This window comes from Hemicordylus capensis, chromosome 10 (genome assembly GCF_027244095.1).
Source record: "Hemicordylus capensis ecotype Gifberg chromosome 10, rHemCap1.1.pri, whole genome shotgun sequence".
In the NCBI taxonomy this organism is placed as follows: domain Eukaryota; kingdom Metazoa; phylum Chordata; class Lepidosauria; order Squamata; family Cordylidae; genus Hemicordylus; species Hemicordylus capensis.
Window position 1 is genome coordinate 26,037,708 of NC_069666.1, and position 19,758 is coordinate 26,057,465.

Consider the following 19,758-nt stretch of genomic DNA (forward strand, 5'->3'; position numbering starts at 1 on the left):
CACCTCTGCTGCCATCCCGGATGTCAGGGGGCGGCTTAAAGAGCGGGGAGGCAGGGCAGGGAGCCGAACGAGATGTGGTGGCAGCCGACAACCTGGATGGCTTGAAGAGGGGTTTGGATAACTTCACAGAGATGCAGTCTATCAACGGCTACTAGTCCGAGGGCTATAGGCCACCTCCAGCCTCAAAGGCAGGATGCCTCTGAGTGCCAGTTCCAGGGAAGCAACAGCAGGAGGGAGGGTATGCCTCTTCCAACTCCTGCCTGTGGGCTTCCAGCGGCATCTGGTGGGCCACTGTGAGAAACAGGATGCTGGACTGGATGGGCTGCCTTGGGCCTGATCCAGCAGGGCTGTTCTTATGTTCTTAACTAGGGTGCAGAAGAGCAGGGCCAGCTAATAAGTAAGAATGCCCAATCTGGGGCCAGATCCCTGTGCTTCACTGCTCCTGCTGGTTCATTTTCTAACTGATATATTCATTTGCAAGCATCCCAGAGGAATGCCGCCTAGCTCAAGGGCATAACCTTGGGGAAAGCTTCTTTCCGTATCTTAAATGGAAAGAACAAGATGGGAAGGATCGTGTTGTCCTAAAGGACAAATACAGGGCAGTGGTACCCATGGATCGATCCCTCACCTTTGGAAATGCAAAGAGCTTTGCAGAAGCGTATACAGTCAGCCAACCCTGTCAAAATGCAGGAGAAGGGAGTTTGCAAGATGCGTTTCCTATGAACAGGCACAGAGGGCAACAATCCTGCTCCTTTTTGGTGTTGATTAGCCCACAGCTGGAGTCCAGCACCCACTGCCATCAATCGAGGGTGCAGGAAAAACATGGCACAAATCCAAAGCCCAGCCACAAAAGCAGCCATGGGGCTTGCAACATCTACAGCAAAGCATCACTTTGGGGGCAAACAGCTGCTGGGGGTGGGCTGGATTTTCATGAGGAAAACAATACCCAGAAAGAAAAAAGTGTTAGAACTGGAAGGGACCCTGGAGGTCTTCTAATCCAACCCTCTCTCTGCTCAGAGGAGGAAACTGCAACAGCAGGGGTTCCCAACCTGGGGTCCTCCAGATGTTGCTGGACTACAACTCCCATCATCCCCGGCTAAAATTTATTGTGGCTGGGGATGATGAGAGTTGTAGTCCAACAGCATCTAGAGGACCACAGGCTGGGGATCTGTGCACTACTGGATCCCTGGCAAACGGCCATCCAGCCTCTGTCTGAACACCTCCAGCGAAGGAGAGCCCACCCCTGCATGAGGCAGGCTGTTCCACTGTCTAACAGCCTTTGCAGTTGGGAAATTCCTCCCAATGTCCAGCCTAAATCTGCTCCCTTGTGATTTCAACCCATACAGTCCTCAGAAGCCATAGAGAAAACGTCTGCTTCTCTAGGACAAATCTCCTACAGAGATTTGAAGACAGACATCTTATTGCCCCTCTTCTTCTCCAACTCCTTCAGCGGTTTCTCATAGGACTCGGTTTCCAGACCTCTCAGCATCTTCATCTCCCTCCTCTGAACCTAATGCAGTGTATTAATGTTCTGCCTCAAGTGTGGTGCCCAGAGCAAGACAACATATCTCCAATGGCGCACTAGAGATGCAAGCAGGGAAAGATCAGAACTGCACATGAAAAAAATAAAAATTTACAAAGCCAGTTTTCAAATTTACTAACCCTGCCTGCCATCCTGCTCCTTATATCAATAACTCTTATTAATGGGCATGTGCACGAACACACACACACACACACACACACACACACACACACACACCACCAACCTGTTTGAAGGTGTCCTTCACCCCTGCATGTTTCGTGTGAAAACATGAATTTTCGGGATGAAGAAGAAACAAAATGAACAACTTCTTTAAAACTCCAAAACTCACAGGGCTTAATTTTACCCTAGTGCTGTCCATAATTAAAAATATGTTTGCAAATGAATTTTTAAAGCTCCACATGAGTTCTCAGCATGTACATCACTAATAAACAGGAGAAAGGAATCTTCAAAGTATAGGAATTTGCTCTCTCTCTCTCTCTCTCTCTCTCTCTCTCTCTCACACACACACACACACACACACACACACACACACACACACACGGAGTAGCAGGAAAAAATCACCTCTTTGCAGTTCTCCGAGTTGGAGAAATGGATAAGATCGTCGTTATACATTTCCTGGGTATTGATGATGTCGCTGTACTCCTTCTGGCTAAGATCCTCCGGGTTGATTCCATTGGCTCGGAGGAACTCCTGGTAGGCCACACTGAAGGCTTGGCCAATCGACTGGGCAATCAGCTGGGCCTGCAGAAGAAAAAGCCCTTGTGATGAGCACTGCTCGGAGGTTTGCGTGCACTTGGTGTGTTGGGAGGCAGTTAACCTCAGGCGAGTGAGAGTGGCCGGCATCCAGAGCAACAGAGCCCTGGCAGGAGGGCGCTGCACTAGTGCCAACTGCTGCGTTAGCTGACTGAGCTAAGTCCAGAACAGACACTCCAACTGGTACTAGAGGGACCAAGGGTCTGACTCGGTATATGGCCGCTTCCTATGTTCCTAACAAGTGCTGCATCACACAAGCATGCTTGTGGTAGCACAACAATTGCACAGCTGCAGCATGCCTCATTTGTGCAAGGGTGCTATAGCACAATCCCACAAGCCCTAATTTCTTATGGCACCTGAGTTAACCTCTTGGGCTGGTCCAAATTTGCTCGTTCCGCAAGCACACCACTGCTCTGGACGTCAGCCACCAACTGAGCCCCAGCTGCCTCTGGGAAGAGGCTCGCTTTTCCTGTAGTGAAGAATGGGAAACAACCCAGCGCCAGTTCAGGAGAGTCATGTGACGCCTTGCAGTATTACAGGGATGCAGGGGAAAAGACACAGACCATGACACTGGCTGCAAAGGCTAGCTTCATAAAAATCGAAGGAGAGCTCTGCTGGATCAGACCAAACCTAATTCGGCATTCTCTTTCTCAAAGTGGCCAACCAGATGCAGGGCATCAAGGCAACAGCCCTTCCTCTTTGTCCCTGGCACTTGGCATTCCAAGGTATACTGCGCCTGAACCTGGAGGTTCTATTTAGTTATCCTTAGTAGCCATCCATAGACCTATCTTCTGTGAAATTACCTAACCTTAATGCCCAGCACATATGACTGGCCACTAAGAGGAGTGGCCACAGGTCATTGTGGCTAGGGATGATGGGAGTTGTAGTCCAGCAACAAGTCCAGGACCCAAGGTGGAGAACCCCTGATTTAGATGAACCTTCAGTCTAATCCAGCAGGGCTTTTCTTATGTTTTTAAGACTTGCTCTCAGATGAGCTATGAAAGAAACTGCAGGCATATGAGGCTGCTGAATCTCTTGAATATTCAGAGGAAGACCAGGCAACGATCTTCCACACATTCCTTTCAGTGAGCTTGACACAGCCTTGCTGAGACTACTGCAGAGCAACCTGGGGCTGTAAGCTTGTTTTAGAGAGGAGAACTATTCACAGGGCCGCCTGCATTAATACACTGCGCTGCCATCCACTCATCCATCAAGTTAGGCAGATAAGAACTGTTACGCCACTAGATGCCGCTGCAGGAAAGACACAGAAAGAACAGCCTTCCGGACCACCACTCCCAACATTCTTCAGAGCCTTCACGTTTCATCTGGCTGCACTTTATAGCCCTTTCACACATGCATGCCCCAGCACCTCCGGCCTTAAGTGATGCTCTGCAATGTCTGCATGTGTGAAGAGGCCTCTGCAACGCTGCTTTCTAGCAGAGTCAGTTCACCCACCCAGCTGCCAGCCATCAAACCTAAAAGTTGACTTTTATGGCCGGTTGACTGGTGTCCATGCATGTATTGGACACAACTGCCCAGTGGACAGATACATAATTGGTCATGGTTTTAAATTTTGTATTTATTTTTGCTTTAATTGGGCTGTTTTATTGTAAACTGCTCAGCGACGCGAGTTTTGGGTGGTATATCAATACTGCAGTTGCAGGGGGAGCAATGACAGGAGAGAGGGCCTGCCCTCACCTCTTGCCTGTGGGCTTCTCAGAGGCTTCTGGTGGGCCACTGTGGGAAACAGGATGCTGGACTGGATGGGCCTCCTTGGGCCTGATCCAGCAGGGCTGTTCTTATTAGGGATGTGCACGAACCTGTTTAGACAACCGGCTGTTTGGCTGGTTCGATGGTGGGGGGGGGCATACCTTTAAGGGCAGGAAAGGGTGCCTATACGCCTTCCTCCGCATTTCCCCCGCCAGCACTCCATTTTAGAAGTGTCCATCGGGGCAGCAACGTACCTCCCTGCCGCCCCGTGTCCTCTTCGGCCGGAGGTAAAAGGAAGTACCCAGCATGCATGCGCATGCCAGACGTGTGTGCACACCCACCACACTTGCTCACACGCCTGTCTGCCATGCGCCTGAGCGGGTGCGGTGTCTAGTAAGATTAAGTAAGCAAGTAAGATGATGCTTATTTTAGCTGCACATTTGTGTTCTCAGAACTGGAAACAGGAACATAAGAACAGCCCTGCTGGATCAGGCCCAAGGAGGCCCATCAAGTCCAGCATCCTGTTTCGCACAGTGGCCCACCAGATGCCTCTGAGAAGCCCAGAGGCAGGAGTTGAACACATGCCCTCTCTCCTGCTGTTACTCCCCTGCAACTGGTACTCAGAGGCATCCTGCCTTTAAGGCTGGAGATGGCCTATATCCCTCCGACTAGTAGCCATTGATACTAGCCATGAAGTTATGCAAACCCCTCTTAAAGCCATCCAGGTTGTTGGCTGCCACCACATCTTGTGGCAGAGAATTCCACAAGTTGATGATGCATTGTGTGAAAAAGTACTTCCGTTTGTTAGTTCTAAATTTCCTGGCAATCAATTTCATGGAGTGACCCCTGGTTCTAGTGTTACGTGTGTGAGAGAGAGAAATTTCTCTCTCTCCACTTTCTCCACGCCATGCATGATTTTATAGACCTCTATCATGTCTCCCCGCAGTCGTCTTTATTCTAAACTAAAAAGCCCCAGGTGTTGTAGCCTTGCTTCATAAGGAAGGTGCTCCAGGCCCCTGATCATCTGGGTTGCCCTCTTCTGCACTTTTTCCAGTTCTACAATGTCCTTTTTTAGATGTGGTGACCAGAACTCAACGCAGTACCCCAGGTGTGGCCGCACCATAGTTTTGTATAAGGGCATTTAGTCCCCTTCCTAATGATCCCTAGCATGTAATTGGCCTGTTTCACAGCTGCCGCACATTGAGTCGACACTTTCAACGAGCTGTCCACTATGACCCCAAGATCCCTTTCCTGGTCAGTCACCGACAGCTCAGATCCCATCAGTGTATATTTGAAGTTTGGGGTAAGTGGAGTAACAGCAGCAACACATTACTAGGAGGAAAGAATTTATCATTAGCATTTATTTATTTCAACCTATTTGTTGCCCTGCCTTTCGATTCTATAAACATTTCAGAAAGCTCACAATTAGCAAAAATTAAAAGAATATTTAAACTATAAAAAGAACACTAAAACAGCAGGATGATGATACATAAAACAAAACCAGGCCCACACATTTTTGCCATCGGTACATCTCAGGGGACGAATGCGCACAGTGATTTTTGGGAAAGGGGTGATTGCCTTGTTGCACTTGCAGCTTTCTCTGTGTTCAGCCCTTCTTTGTCCCTGCCCCCAGTCAGTATAATTGCAGATATGTTTGCACAGTTCAAAATGCTTGCACAGCTTTTGCAAGTGTTAGGGTCAGGGTTAGGATCACGATGGACGAGTTGTTGTGCTCTCTGCATGCAATAATCTTTGGAAGACATTTCTGTCAATTTTCATTGCCATTCTTCTGACAAGGTTGATAAAATTTTATTGTAGTGTTGTGTTTTTAAAGCTTTTAAAACACCATTGCAAAGTTGACTGGCTGCAGGCCTGACAGTCAGGACAATAAAAGCATGGGAACACAGAGAAAGCTGAAAATCTTGCAATGCGAGCACTTGTTTTCCATCTCCAGGGGTGTAGGCGTACAAAGAAGCACAATGAGCATTCACCACCCCAGATGGCAGTGACCACACCAGCTGGTTCATGTACTACAGAAACAGATGGAAGGTTAAAAGACCAGAGCAAATAAAAAGGTCTTTGCCTGGCACCTAAAAGTTATTAGATTTGAAATCAGGCAAACACTCCTGGGGAGAGCTTCCCAAAGATGGGGTGCTACATTCAAGGAGGCCTTCACCCCAGCTGCCACCCGCTGGCTTTCCAATACTGGGAGGACGCGGAGAAGGGCTTTGGATGATGATCTTATCAGCTATGTAGGACCATGTGAGAGCAGACAGACCCATCTATTTTTAGTTGACCCTCCTTCTCATCCAAACTTAACATTGGCATTGTGCACCCTTTAGAAGCAGAGATGAATACTGCTGGAGTAGTTCCAAGTTGCCCTGAAGGAAACAGGATAGGGTGGGATACAAGAGCAATGAAATAAATAAATCTGTGAAGCGATTCTAAATACAAATGTCATTGCCAGTCATCTGTGGCTGAAACAGCCTTTAAGAAGTAAGCTAAGTTATTAAACATTCATGCTCTTGACGGGAAGGGTAATAATGTATGAATGTCTGCGTGGTGGGGAGGAGGGGGGAGCATGGAATTCCAAGAGGAATAAGGCAGAGAGTTTCAAGGGAGTGGAAGAGCAGCTAACAAGTTGGCCCTCTACGACTCGGAAAGGATTAACCAAGCACAAAGTTCAGTCAAGCACAATCTCTAAATTATGAATTCCTCCAAATACGGCGTACTTACGTCCTCAGATTCAAAGACATGGCAGATCATCTTGTACTGCTTCTTTCCCTCCTGAGCCCCGGGGGTTGTCTCAATGCAGTCCTGAGAAGCTGACCGGGGCATCCGGCGCCTGGCCATCAACACCACGATATTCCCGATATCAGCAATATAGGAGATGGTGCGCAGTGCGTGGTCCATCATGGTTTCCTAGAGGGAGGGATGAGCCAAAGCTCTCAATACACTCTCCCACGGCTTGAGAAATGTCACATTCCCCTTTTGTTATGCATATTATGAGGCAAATCTTCTTAAAATAGGAACACAGGAAGCTGCCTTCTACCGAGTCAGATCATTGGTCCATCTAACTCGGTATTGTCTACCCACGGGTGCTCAACTTTGGCCCTCCTGTAGATGTTGCCCTACAACTCCCATAATCCCTGGCTATTGGCCACTATGTCTGGGGATTATGGGAATTGTAGTCCAAAAACAGCTGGGAGGGGGGATTTGAGCAGGCCTGGACTCTACACAGACTGGCAGCAGCTTCTCCAAGGTTGCAGGCAGGAGAAGGTTTCTCCAAGGTTGCAGGCTGAGTCTCTCTCAGCCCTGTCTGAGATGCTGCCAGGGAACCTGGGACCTTCTTCATGCAAAGCAGATGCTCTAGGAAATGTACTAAAATGAATGACATGGAATGCCCTCTGAAAAGCCCTGGTTGCTTCCAAAGAGCCAGAGGGATACATGGAACTTCCAAATGGCCACAGGAAGCTACCTTCTACCAAGTCAGACCATTGGTCCATCTAGCTCAGTATAGTTGTCTACTACTACTTCTACTTAAAGGTAAAGTAAAGTGTCCTGTTGAGTTGGTGTTGACTCCTGGCGACCACAGAGCCCTGTGGTTTTAATTCATAAAATACAGGTGGAGTTGACCATTGCCTCCTCCCACGCAGTATGAGATGATGATGCCTTTCAGCACCTTCCTATATCGCTGCTGCCCGATATAGGCGTTTCCCATAGTCTGGGAAACACAGACTATGGGGGATTCGAACTGGGGATCAGGGATTCGAACCAGCAGCCTCATGTTTGCTAAGCAAGTCATTTCCCGCGGCGCCATTAGGTTATATACTGCTCTTCAACCCAAGTTCTCAAAGTGGTTTACATAGAAAATTAATTAATTTATAAAGAAGATGGTCTGCCTTCTCCAAAAGGGCTCACAATCTAAAAAGAAACATAAAGGCAGATACCAGCAACAGCCACTGGAGGGATGCTGTGCTGCGTTTGGATATGGTCAATTGCTCTCCCACTGAGAATCACCACTTTAAAAAGTGTCTCTTTGCTCGGTTATACTGGCAGCAGATTTTCCCAGGTTGCAGGAAACCTAGATGCTCTTCCCAGAGCAGCTCCATCCCCTGAGGGGAATCTCTTCCAGTGCTGCTCACACTTCTAGCCTCCCATTCATCTGCAACCAGGGCAGACCCTGCTTAGCGAAGGGGGCACCTCATGCTTGCTACCACAAGACCAGCTCTCCTCTGCCCCAAATTTCAGCCCAAACTGCGATTGCTGAGTGACACAACGATCCATTATGAAAGGTTGCCTTCATATGGGTGTTTTCAAGCTTGAGGCTAAATCAGCTTCTCTTTCTATCGGTCTAAGATGAGAATAGAAAAACCTGGTGGCTAGTGATGGAGTAACAGCCTCCCCAAATTCTCCTTGCATCGGCTGGGAAGAAGCCAATCTAGACTCATGCATAGGTGGGGTGGAGAGAGAAAGAGTCACATTTCCCCTTGGCTCGTATTAAGTTTCTGCACTTGCTCTGCCTTTAGGTGGAGCACGGCTGGTCCCCTCCCACTCTGCATTGCTGTGGCTGCCAATGTGAATCCTGCTACAGCCTTTGCTGGGGGCGGGAGGGCCGAGATGCGTGACTTTCCTTTTGGGACGGGACCGATAACTCAGAGGCAGAATGCATGCTTTCTGGGCAGGAGGTCAACAGGATATGCACATATGCAGTCCAGCACTCATTCTGTGTCAATGTACAAATGTAAACTTGCCCTAAACCAGCAAATGCAATTAATATTGCCAATTATCTCTGAAGCTCATTTTACGGGGTGCTCTCTAGCAAAATTATGATTGCAGACACACGAGGTTATTACTGGTTATGTGCCATACGACACTGCTCGAATCGCATATGGGAAACATAATGAGGAACACAAAGCCAAAATAGAGGTTTTGAAGAGACACAGCCCTAATCCTCTGATACTACAGCTAATTAAGTGGAAATGTAGAGAGACTGAAGGCAGCACGCTTTAAAACCATCTCATTTGGGCTTCTAATTAAAAGTGGTGTTTTAAAGGCCTCTGTGAAGCCTACAGAATGCTGCACTTATACCAAAAAGCATTCCTTTGTGCCAGGAACTTTCCAGGTTCCAGATGGGAATATTCTGACATTCGAATTAACTGGTTGATTATATCAGCTAGGAGCAGAAATCAGGTTTGCAGGAACTACTTAGGCTTTCCCCAGAAGCTCGCCTACAAGAACCAAGTGCAAAATGCTAGCTTGAAAGGTGGGCAAGGTATCCAGCGTGGTGTAGTGGCTAGAGAGCTGGACTAGGACCGGGGAGACCCGAGTTCAAATCCCCATTCAGCCATGAGACTTGCTGGGTGACTCTGGGCCAGTCACGTCTCTCTCAGCCTAACCTACTTCACAGGGTTGTTGTGAGGAGAAACCTAAGGATGTAGTACACCGCTCTGGGCTCCTTGGAGGAAGAGCGGGATATAAAATGTAAAATAAAATAAAATAAAATATAAATAAATAAAGGAACAGGGTAGGGTGCCTCTGAACACATCCTCAGAGCTAGGTTCTTCCACACAAAGATGTACTCCTGCTCCCCCCCCCTTAAGCTTTCTTCATATCAGCAGCTTAATTTAGAAAATAAAGTAAAAAGGCTTCTTGTTGATTGTTGATGATGTTAAACAATCGAGAGTCAGAAATCTTTGGTGATTTGCAGAAAATCACTCAGCAACCTACCAGAAGATCACGATCTACTTTCTGTGTGCTTCTTCTGGGTAATTGCTCAAATGGCTGTTTTTTAAAAAAGTGTAATTTTATGCACACGTAGGAAGGAGAGGAATTGGTGAGGTTTAAATAAGAGAGACAACAGGAATCACGAACTAGGTACAATTTAAGCAGCGTGGAAGGCTAAACTGAATGTTAAAAGATGCCTGTGGGAGAGCAGTGCCTGTTGAGGCCCATTCGCACGTTATGTTCAACACTTGTAAAACAAGGATACAGTGTACAGATACAGATCTCAATACAGGTACAGTCATTCACATGTTATGCAGAATGCAGGCACAGAAGTACACTTCCTACCTGTTCCATAAAGGGCCTGTACCCAGGTTCACTTTTAAAATGAACACAGGTATAGTCATTCACACAAGCACATGTACACTTGTACAGCATAATGTCCAAACTGGGCTTTAGACTGGGACAAAATTGCTGCTCTGGACTGTTCAGAATAAACCAGCCTAATTCCTGGACAAGGGCCGAGAGGAGTGCACAGACATCTGTACTGGGGGGCAGCAACCCATGCTGATTGAGCGATTCAAGCGACAGGAGGCACTTTTCCAGTTTCACAGCAGGATAACAGCGTCTGGGTTGGAGCCAAAGAACAGTAAGCAGAAGGGAAAGAACTGCTAGGAATTTCATGCAAATGCCCAGGAATTTACACACTGCTGCAGTAGGAAGGTTCTGCAACCATTCCGCAAAAGCAGACCACCATCTTCGTCTTTAATGCCCCTTTTCTCATCCAGTGCTCTGGTATGAGACACAAAACCACCCTTCTACCCGGATCCAGACATAATGCTCTACGAGTGTACAGATGTTTGTGTGAGTGACTGTACCTGTGCGCCTGTTAAACGTGAACCCAGGTACAGGGCCCTCAAGTGCACGGCATAGGTAGGACGCGCACTGCCGGACCAGTGTTCAGCATAACTTGTGAATGGCTGTACCTGTGTACACTGTACATTCATTGTACGAGTGTGGAACACAACGTGTGAATGGGCCTTCTCTGAGGGAAACATCTGTGAGTGGAACGGCACCCCTGGCTTCAATTCCATACCACAGGAAGATAGGAAGCTGCCATATCGAGTAACTGGCCCTATGCCCTTGCCAGCACAGTAGGTCTAGTGACTGTTGCTGGTGTCTACCTTATGCTTCTTTTTAGATTGTGAGCCCTTTGGGGACAGGGAGCCATCTTATTTATTTGTTATTTCTCTATGTAAACCACTCTGAGCCATTTTTGGAAGGGTGGTATAGAGATTGAATGAATAAATAAAATAAAATATATATACTGAGTCCATCTAGCTCAGTATTGTCTACACAAAATCGCAGCAGCTTCTCCAAGGGTGCAGGCAGAAATCTCTCTCAGCCCTATCTTGGAGATGCTGCCAGGGAGGGAACTTGGAACCTCAGATGCTCTTCCCAGAGTGGCTCCATCCCTTGAGGGGAATCTCTTGCAGTGCTCACACATCAAGTCTCCCATTCAAATGCAACCAGAGTGGACCCTGCTTAGCTAAGGGGAAAGCGCTCCAAAGTGTGATACGAATGCAGATGAACAAAGCGCTGTCACAAAGATGCTGTCCAGGTGCACGGATGTTACGTTAGCTGCTTCTGCTACATCTGGAACATTCCAGAATAACGGCCCACTAGATGGTATTGAGCTGGCCATAGAGCGAAATAAAGAAATTGAATTGAATGGTTGCACTAGGCCTCTATTCAGGCACAGACACCCAAGGTCCCCAGACTGGTTCCAGTCCCAGATTCACTCAAGTCAAATCTGTAAAAGGAACTGATCTGTGGATTTAAGGAAGCAGGAGGGATGAGGTGACTTTCCTGTCCCCCAAGTCTTGTGATAGAGCCACCTAATGGCACAGCGGGGAAGTAACTTGCCTAGGGAGCAAGAGGTTGCCGTTTCAAATCCCCACTGGTATGTTTCCGAGACTATGGGAAGCACGTATATTGGGCAGCAGCGATCTAGGAAGATGCTGAAAGGCATCATCTCAGACTGCGTGGGAGGCGGCAATGGTCAATGCCTCCTGTATTCTACCAAAGACAACCACAGGGCTCTGTGGTCTCAAGGAGTCGACACCAACTCAACGGCACAACTTTACTTTAAGTCCTGTGATACAGGGAGGTAGGCAACCTTCGCTCTCCAGTAGTCGTTCAACAACAGCTGGAGGGACAAGGTTGCCAAGCCGTGCTCTAGCAGATGACTCTGTGGCACCAGGAGAGAACCGTGTACCTGCGTATCTGCATTGAGAACTTTAATCCTTTGTGTGGAGATGAAGAGATCGACCTCTGTCAAAGCCTGGGAATCTCCCTCGGAGCTCTAAGAAAAGAGAGAGAGAAAGAGAGAACAAGCAAGATGATGGAAAGAACTTGAAAGGCATCGCTTTAAAACGGTGGCTTCAGCCAGTTACTTCAAACACAATGAAACGTACAACAATCACACTGTGCAAGTGACTGCAACACAGAACAGCTAGTCAGGATGGTCCACTTCCATAAGACATTGGACGACACCCCCGGAGGAAGCTCTCAGACCGATGACGATTTCCCAGTCAGGTCATCCCCACGTTCCCACCTCTGACAATGGGGCCACCCAAGAAACAGCACGCCAAGGCTCTGGAGCACAGAAATGCTACTTTTGCAGAGTTTCCGCTCCTTAAGTCATGGGTGCAGTGCTCCCCTTATGACGGTGCCTCTAGGACAGGAGTACTCTGAATTCAATCTGGAGATCCCATTTCATTCTCAAACCTCCAAAGCTTTACGGCAGGGATGGTCAACTCAAGGCTTTCCAGCTGTTGTTGGGACTACAACTCCCATCATCTCCAAGTGCAAAATACTGCAGCGAGGGGTGATGGGAGTTGTAGTCCAACAACAACAGCTGGGGAGACTCAGGATGGCCAACTCAGTTTACGGTTTCGAGTGCGTGAGCGTAAGAATTACTGGCCGTCAGAGGAGGCCACGTCCCGAGTTTCTGTATGAGTCACTCTCATGGAGGGGTGTGTGTGTGTGTTTCCTGTTGAGAGGAAGAGGAAGCAACCTGCCCAGAGATTTGTGCGGGAGCGGGGGGCGCGCGCGTTGGTTCGAATCCCTGCAAGTGTATTTCCCAGACTATGGGAAACTCCTATATCGGGCAGCAGCGATATAGGAAGGTGCTGAAAGGCATCATCTCATACTGCGTGAGAGATGGCAATGGTAAACCCCTCCTGTATTCTCCCAAAGACAACCACGGGGCTCTGTGGTTGCCAGGAGTCGACACCGACTCGACAGCACAACCTTTCCTTTTCCTTTTACTCATGGCAGTGACTTGTGCAGAGATGCCACAGGCAGCCTCCTCAGAGTGTAGATGATTAATCTGGGTCTCTGCACTGGATGATCCAATACCACCTTCTGAATGATCCAATGCCGAAAGCTGAATTATCTACCCTGGATGGGGAAGTAAAAGCCAAAGGAACTGAACAGAGACACAACAGGCAACCTCCTCTGTGAAATACATTCCTCTGCTCTAGGAATAGACCCTGAACAGCTGCTGGAGTTAGACTTGTCAAATGCTAAAAGAATAGTAAAACAGCGTTTGACAGATATCGAATTGCAAAATAACTGGGCCTCTTTGACAGAATTCTATAAAGGAGTAAGAACTAGATGGGATCTTTCACCAGCAAATTATTTGTCCCATATTACACTCAGCAAATTCCGGTGGGCATTTACAAGGGCAAGAACAAATTCTTTTCCCTCTGCATTATTAGCCGGGAGACACAATGGTGTTCCCCTGGAAGAACGCTACTGCAGATGCGGCAGTGGGGAAATAGAATCTATTGAGCATATTCTATTATCCTGTAAAATACATAGGCAATCGAGGGAGCACTTAATTTTACCTCTGGTCTGTAAACAGACAGACCAATCTGCTGAACAACTTGTTAAATTCTTACTCTCTGATGAAAATGTTTTAAATTTTAACTCCGTAGCCAAATTTTGTTATATTGCTTTTAAGATGTATAATGAGAACCTATAGAGTTTTCTATAACTTGTTCTGCTATTTGCATGCATGGGTTGTTTGGTCTAGGACCGTAAATAAAACTTGACTTGATTACATAGATTAGCCAGCAAGCTGCCCTACATCAAGCCAGACTGTCGGTCCATCTTGCACGTGTCTGCAGTGGTTCTCCAGGGTTTCAGAGAAGGCTCTTTCTATTTAGACCTAACTGGAGGTGCCAGGGATTGAACCTGGGACTTTCTACATGCAACAGTCCTTCTGTATGCTCTAAGTATCCAATGGATGGTTACTCCTTGGTGTTCATTCGTTGCCTGCCATTTCTACTGGAATGTCCAATCAAATCCTTGTGGTGGTGGCGGTGCTAGTCCAGGACATGTTGCTACCTGTATCAGCGCATCAAATGTCACCCCCATCCCCGCCATTAATCACACCCCCAATTCCCTTCTTCTTTCAACTCTCTCCCCCTTCCTTCTTTTTCTATTAGGAACAGAAGAGGGAAAGCTGTGTCTTGCTATTCTTCCATCCTCTGCACAGCCTTTGAAAATGGGTTCAGACAGCACATTTTTGACACGGTGTTCAAATGGAACATAAGTGTCCAGCATTAAAAAAAAAAAGAAAGAGGCTGAGAGTGCTAATTGTTCAACTAGAGCTAATTGCTTAGTTAGGAACTGGTAAAAATTCATGGTGGTTTGCATTGGAAATGTGTGTACATTTCAGTACATGTATTATGTGTTTTGGTTTTTAAATGAGCTCAAAGCCTTTAGTTTGCAGCCACTGAAATGCCTAAAATTTTAACTTTACTTTTAGAATAACTTTTAATATATTTAATATTTAAAATAACTAAATAATAATATTAAATAATATATTTAATATTTACAATAACTTTTTAAAAGGCGGTTAAGACACATGTGTTCACCCAGGCTTTTAATTATTTTATTTTATCTACCTATCTATCTACCTATCTATCTATCACATGTCTAGACCACCCCATCCAAAGACTTAGAGACTTTAACATTGTTTTAAATTTTTCATTGTTTTAATGTTTTGATTTTGTTTTAAACTGTAAACCACCCAGAGATGTAAGGTTTGGGCAGTATATAAATATGTTAGATAAAATAAAATAATCAAGTGCACCACACCCCAGCACAGGGCATAACTATAACTGAGCAAATGCCCCCAGGCTCCTGAGGGAGTTCTTGCTATGATCTTGCTCTTTGCCTCGCCAAAGAAGAAAGCGGGCGGGGGGGGGGGAACACACATAGCTGCCTTCTGCCGGGTCAGACCCTTGGTCCATCTAGCTCAGTATTGTCTACCCAGACTAGCTGCGGCTTCTCCAAGGTTGCAGGCAGGAGTCTCTCTCCACCCCATCTTGGAGATGCTGCCAGGGAACCTTGGAACCTTCTACTTGCAAGCACGCAGACATTCTCCCCAGAGCTTCCCCATCCCCTAAGGGGAATATCTCCCCTTGTGGCCTCCCACTCAAATGCAAACCAGAGTGGACCCTGCTTAGCAAAGGGGACAACTCATGCTTGCTACCACAAGACCAGCACTCTTCCCATTATTGGCACAAATGACAAGGGCCCATGTTCACTTTCTGTCCCACTCCAACCTTGCGATATCCCTGGGGGCACATGCAGGAGTTCAGATTGGATCCTGGAGAACGCGTCTCTCTCAGCACCAGAAAATGTTCGGCCTGAAAACTCTGACTGACTGCTGCTGGAATTAAGCACCCACAGCCAGAGCACAACAGGGACCTCCAATCTGCTGCAGAAGACAGGCCTCACTTTGGGCTGCAGAAGATGCAAGCCACGGCTTCGGCAGGCCTATTTGTACGGCCAAGCAATGCACACTGGCCTTTCATCCAAGCCGGGTTACACAAATACCAGCCTGGCTTCCCAGCCAAGCCTCGACGTGATCTCACGACCAACCCCTTGCTCCCTGCGTGAACACACAGAGGGCTTTGGGAGAGGCAGGGATTCCTCTTGTTTGTGCCAGTGCACTGAAAAGGGAAGGAGGAAGGCAGGAAGCAGCCCTAACCTCGTCCAAACTGCTGGAGAAGGGGGGGGGAGGACTCTGCCTGCCTCCCTCTGCCCCCAGCATGCAGAGCTTGGGAGAGAGGCAGTGTCTCATCCCACATGTGTGGAATCACGGTTCTGCTGGTTCTTATCTTATCGAAATCTCTGAGCAAGTGAGGAAAAAAAATCCTCACCTCTCCGCCAAGCCCTCTGTGCTTATCAGAGGGCATGGGATCACGGGTTCACGCCATCATTAGCTTCCTACTCAGCTCAGCATACTCCCGTTTTGTGTGGGGGGCACAAACCAAGGTTGGAGGCACAAGCTGTGATCGTCTGCTAAGCTGCAGCCAGGTCTCTCATGAGGTAGCAGGTAGGACAAGAGCCGTCTGGCCCTCTGCTCGCAGGCGGTTACTGCATCTCCAGTCTCTTTTTTAGACTCACACACAAGCAGAAAAAAGGGAGCGCACACAGCTCCGGAGCTTGGGGAGGGCACATCTTCGACCCTATTAATGACCATCAGAACAGCCCTTCTTCTCTCACTTGCTCAGAGGTTTCAGAAAGTGTCTCCTAGTCTTCCTTTCCTTATTGAAGGTTTCAGCAAGGGAAGGAATGCCACAAGAGAAGCTCGTGCTTTTGTGCGTTCCCTTTCTGAAACCTCCGAGTAAGTCAGAGAAGATCCCACCTCTCCCTTGAGCTCTGTATTCAAGGCTGCAGGGGAGTCACAGCAGGCGGGAGGGCACGCCCTCAGCTCCTGCCTGTAGGCTTCCAGCGGCATCTGGTGGGCCACTGTGTGAAACAGGAGGCTGGACTAGATGGGCCTTCTTGGGCCTGATCCCGCAGGGCTGTTCTTATGTAAGGCTCAGGAGGGGTGGAGTTCCATCAGAAAGGAATTCCTGCTCCTTCTTCCTTTTATGAAGCTGCACTGAAAAGAGCCCGTCAGGGGATATCCTCTTCATCAAAGGGCCCTTGATTATGGTGTGCCAGCGAGTGAAGTTTTTGATACTTGAATCCGAGAGTTGGACTCCAACCATTTCTGCAGTGGAGTTAGGGATTGTACTGACTCCGACATCAGCCGCTGAAATTGCTTGTGGCGGTCGAGTATTTTGAGCCAACCCCAGGCTCAGTGACCGCAGTGAGACTACTCTGAAGTAAGCCATTGAAAGACTGCAGCCAAATTCACATGATGCTGGAAAAGGTTGGATCACAGCACTGAATTCACAGCTGGTAAAAAAAGCATTTTTCAAGGCATGGAGGAAGAATTGGTATACCCTGATACTCATTACAGGTGTGTTATTTTAAATATGGAGCAGTGTGTGTGTGGAGGGGGGGATCCCTAGCACGCAAAATGAAATATGCATCACCTCTGCCATCCTGGAAGCAAATAATTAAAACATGACAATCACAAATGTCTAATTATTATTACAAGACAGGATCTCACTGCTGGGTTACAACACCAATCTTAGCTGCTTTTCCTAATAAAGCAATCTTGGGTGTTAGATGAAAAGAAACTCTAGCAAGATGAAAATGTCATGATCATCCAGCCTTGGCAGAAGCACCAGTATATTGAGATGTTTAGTGGCAGAGGAAACCGGTGGCGGGCGGGGGCCACCAAGCAAGAAAGAAGCAGCCCTCCGACAGTACAGATGAAACCAACCGGCATCCCTTACTCCATCCAATCGCCTACACTTAAAGCATACAAATGAAAACCAAAATTACGGCTTTACGGAGATCCACAATGAAAGACACAACACTCCAGGACAAACAAGAACGACAGAAAACGTAAACAGACATTAGCATTCAAGAAAAACAGTCTACACACCGCTTTTTTCTTGATTTTAGCTGCCTTTTGCATCCTCTGGGGGAGAAGCATAAAAAAAATTATATAAATAAAAGGGAAACAGACAAATGCATTAAAAAAAGAACAAAAGAGAGAGAGAGAGAAAAGACAGCATGTGAAGTCAGGGAAACCTTTTGACAGAGATTCGAGATTCCCAAACCTGTTATTTGCAAGAAGAGGGAGGAAACAAAACTGGAGCTGCCATTCCCACTGATGGGAAATATGGAGGTTTTCAGGTGTTTGCGTGTATAGTTACAGAACGCCCCGCGTTAATGGTATACATTTCCCTGCTGCATATGCAGTTACAACCTCTCAACCCAACGCACCCCCAAATCCCCTGCTCTCCCACTTGAAAATACAACTTGAAGGACTGAATGAGAAGTCCATTGTCCACATAATCCCAACAAGCTGTAGCCCCACCCACTCAACCCAGTGATGTTAGCAGGCCAAAGGTGAACATGGCTCAGGACCAGTGAGTGGAAGTAGGTAGGTCTATGCACACCTGTCAAAGTCTCATAGACTGTTCTGTTGCCAGGAAGCAAGTGGCTAGTCCTCATGGTATCATATTTTTTTTTTAAAAAAATCTTATTTGAGTTAGAGGCTTAATTTATGTATTTATGTATTTATTTATTCGATTTTTAGACCGCCCTTACAAAATAGCTCAGGGCGGTTCACAAACATCAAAAACCCTTTAAAACAATTTTAGAGCGCTGGAAGGCCAACTTAATTCAGGATGCCTATTGGTCACTCTGTATATCCCCAGTGGCTTTTCACTTTGCTGGTACCCACTTAGTCTCCTGCAGCCCACCCACCCTCTCTCTCAGCAGCTGACAAGAATAAAGCGTACTCAAAGATAAGGTATGGCCAGAGCTGCAGAGACAGTTGGCAGGAAAGGAAAAGGACCTTTGCAAGACTGAAGGGCGGTCTGGATGTGCCAATACAGCCATTTGTGCAAGGAAAAGAATCTCAGGAATTGACACCACATGGTGTCTGTTGGTCACCCTTCTTGGCTCTCAAAACACTGAACACCACATGGTGTCTGTTGGTCACCACGACTAGCACAGCAGAGGTGCTCTTACCCCTGGACTTCCGGGCCGAGGTCCAGGGCCTCCACACCCCCTAGGGATGTGCATGAACTGGCATTTGCATGGTTCAGCCCGGGGGGGGGTTACCTTTAAGGAGCAGGGAGGGATGCTTACCGCTCTCTCTCTCTCTTGGCCATGTTTCCCTCACCGGCACTGCCACCAAAACCACTTGCACGGGGCTGCTGCGTACCTCCTTGCAGCTCAGGTCAGAGTCGTACCAGAAATCGCCAGTGTGCCAGTGTGGGAAACACGGTGGGGAGGTGGGGGTTGTGTAAGGGCACCCTCCCTGCTTCTTAAAGGTAACCCCCCCCCACCGCCAAACGCTGGACCAGTTCGTGCACATCCCTAACACTCCCTGGGGACCCCCAAATCCTCTTTAGTCTGCCCCGGGTGGCGTGGTCGTGGCACCGTGGCGCCAGCCCGCACTGTACCTGGCAGCTTAGCCTGACCTCTGCTTTAGCGACGGGGGGGGGGGGGGGAGTGGGGAAAGAAAAAGGTGGGGTGGGAAGATGCGAAGTTGCACGTTGAAATGTTTCTGCGAATGCATCTTTGCATAAATAGACCTGTTTTATATTCCCACATTCTTGCGAATTCAATTGCTGTTTCTGCCCTCAAGAACCCATGTGTTAAAAATACTGCGTGCATCACGGTGTGTGTGTGTGTTTGTGTGTGTGCGCGCGCACAATACACATGTATTGTGTGCTTAATTTGCAGCGGGGGGAGGGGGGCGGACCTCGAAAGGCCTTTAGGTCCAGGCTCCAAAATTACCTAGATGTACAAGCAGTGGATTCCAAGGCAGTTAGAAAGCCTTCATGGTTCTATACGCCTCAAAGTACCCCATACAAGTATCAAAATCAATTTTCCATTAATAAATAAGAAAACTATATAAAAAATTTCAGATGCTCCCATGCCAGCTTAACTGGGCTTTTAAAGACCAACGCCATCAAGTAGGTCATAGGCCCCGATTCCCTTCCAAATCAGGAGAAAACACTCTTTCCTTCCTCTCTCATTCCCTCCTCTTTTCCCTTGCCTGTATTAACCATGGCTGAATCTGCACC

At 47.6% G+C, this 19,758-nt stretch overlaps 1 protein-coding gene across 5 annotated transcripts in view; it reads right to left on the bottom strand.

The window, feature by feature from the left end:
• Positions 1-19,758, bottom strand: part of APBA2 (amyloid beta precursor protein binding family A member 2) — a 162,756-nt gene that overhangs the window by 23,243 nt on the left and 119,755 nt on the right. For 4 of the 5 annotated variants that reach the window (XM_053273174.1, XM_053273171.1, XM_053273173.1 and 1 more), the window contains exons 6-9: positions 17,598-17,633; positions 12,009-12,095; positions 6,743-6,928; positions 2,105-2,284 (exon numbers count right to left, since the gene is read on the bottom strand). In XM_053273174.1, coding sequence (XP_053129149.1) covers positions 2,105-2,284; positions 6,743-6,928; positions 12,009-12,095; positions 17,598-17,633 — 489 coding nt within the window. The remainder of the gene's footprint in view (positions 1-2,104; positions 2,285-6,742; positions 6,929-12,008; positions 12,096-17,597; positions 17,634-19,758) is intronic. The other variant, XM_053273175.1, reaches the window with a different exon arrangement.